The sequence below is a fragment of the Wyeomyia smithii genome, chromosome 2 (genome assembly GCF_029784165.1).
Source record: "Wyeomyia smithii strain HCP4-BCI-WySm-NY-G18 chromosome 2, ASM2978416v1, whole genome shotgun sequence".
Taxonomy (NCBI): Eukaryota; Metazoa; Arthropoda; class Insecta; order Diptera; family Culicidae; genus Wyeomyia; species Wyeomyia smithii.
Window position 1 is genome coordinate 268,676,755 of NC_073695.1, and position 1,934 is coordinate 268,678,688.

A 1,934-nucleotide genomic window follows, 5' to 3' on the forward strand; every position below is an offset into this window, starting at 1 on the left:
CAATTCTTCACGTGAGAAAAAAAGTGTCGCGCAGCGCTGAGTGCGATACAAATGAAAAATCGAACAAATTCATTCATGGTTATTGTAGATGTAGTGGTGTTTTTTCGTTGATGTGTGGTTTCGATTCAAGCCTTTTTTCTCGATGTTGTTCATTCAATAACTTGAACCATAGTATGGTAACTAGAATGGTATAGTCGGTATAGTACATGTTTGACTGCTCACGTTACGGTTGCTTTTGATTTGTTTGTGACGGCTAAGACTACCATTGCTCCATCTTTCAAATTTCTGTTGCTTTTTTGTGTGAAATTTCAATCTCGTTTAAGGAACGATACGTGGTGAGTAAAGCTTAATTACTTCATCATATTATATTTCAATTAATCATCACAAACTACCATATACCTACTGGAGATTGTTTGCGTGGATTTCCAGATGGACAACGTTATGGATCATTGCATTATTGAGCAAATGCTAAAGCGCCCGTTTGCCGCCAGAACCATGGAAGAAAAAATTAAAGTTATTGGACATCCGGTTCCTCGTCCACCTATGGAACAATTAAAATCCACGTATAAGTTGAAGGGGAAAATTATGTCCCGCAACTTTAATGTGTCATCGTATGACCAGCAATGGCTGTGTGGATCGGCGAAATTAAATAAACTTTTCTGCTGGCCATGTTTGCTTTTCCGTAGCGCCAATGAAAAAAATGTTTGGAGCAAGGAAGGATATAGTGATCTGAATCACCTTTCTGCGTCAATTAAAACGCATTCGAGCTCTAAAGATCACATAAACAATTCACTTGCCTTATCGATGTTCGGGCAAATGAGGATAGACGAAGCACTTGACCATAGCCGGCAGATCGCCCGCAATAAGCATAACGAAGAAGTAACGAAAAACCGGAAGGGTATGCGAACTTTAATTGAGATCACCTGTTTCCTTGGCACTCACGGTCTCGCCTTTCGCGGACATTATGAATGTTCCGATTCCACGAACAGAGGAAATTATAAAGACCTCTGCACGTTGATCGCCGCCAGGGATCCAGCGTTCCAGGATTTTATAAATAATAAAGTTTTCAGCGGAACGTCGGGAGGAATTCAGAACGAGCTTATAGAATGCATTGAAAGCTACATGCTTCAAACAATTAAAAGAGATGTTCTTGATGCTGAGTTCGTGTCCATTATGATGGATGAATCAACAGATTCGGCTCGGTTATCGCAACTATCTTGTACTCTGCGCTACTTACGACCCGATGGTAAGAAATATTCATAAAATAAATTTTGCAAATATGTTAACAAATAGTTGATTTTTTTTTAATTCAACGAGGCTCAAACATTTTTTTGTTCATCAAAATTTTGGGAACACCAGTTGAAAGGCTCGTTAGATTGGCAGACGTTAGCAGTGACAAAACCGCCGCTGCGTTGGCCGGACACGTTGATGAAATAGCAGCGTATTTTGGTCTTGATGGTGACAAAGTTGTAGCTCAGAGCTATGATGGAGCTGCTGTAATGTCCGGGGACAAATCTGGAGTGCAAACATTGGTGAAGCAACGGTTTCCAAAAGCTTGATATATCCACTGCCGCGCACATGTGCTTAATTTGGTGCTACTTCACTCGTGCACAAATAACAAGAAATCAGCAAGGTTTTTCAACACGATCTCATCACTCGCGGCATTTTTCTCGCAGTCACCTAAACGCAGCGAGACATTAAAGCAATTTATGGAGACCCACATACCAAATGTTTGCAAGACCAAATGGTCGTATAATTCGCGTATGATCAAAATAATTGATTCGAATTATGCAGCGATTAATGAATGTTTAGGTGAGATTTATCTTGGCGACAGTGTCTTTGATGCTGAAACTTGTACTACAGCCAGAGGTCTTCACGCATTCATGCTTGAATTCAATACCGTATTCTTGCTCAAACTTTTTGCTAATATTTTT

The 1,934-nt window shown here is 40.1% G+C and overlaps 1 protein-coding gene across 1 annotated transcript; it reads left to right on the forward strand.

Moving 5' to 3' along the window:
• Window positions 1-306: 306 nt before the first annotated feature.
• Window positions 307-1,559, forward strand: LOC129720596 (uncharacterized). The gene is made up of 3 exons (XM_055672085.1): window positions 307-335; window positions 430-1,246; window positions 1,360-1,559. The coding sequence occupies exons 2-3, from the start codon at window positions 430-432 to the stop codon at window positions 1,557-1,559; spliced, it is 1,017 nt and encodes a 338-aa protein (XP_055528060.1). The 5' UTR covers window positions 307-335.
• The last annotated feature ends 375 nt before the right edge of the window (window positions 1,560-1,934 follow it).

Excerpts from the sequence above, each read along its gene's own strand:
- LOC129720596 (XM_055672085.1), top strand. The coding sequence starts at position 430 with ATGGACAACGTTATGGATCATTGCATTATTGAGCAAATGCTAAAGCGC. Across the intron at positions 1,247-1,359 it reads GCGCTACTTACGACCCGATG|TTGAAAGGCTCGTTAGATTG; the intron begins GTAAGAAATATT and ends TGGGAACACCAG.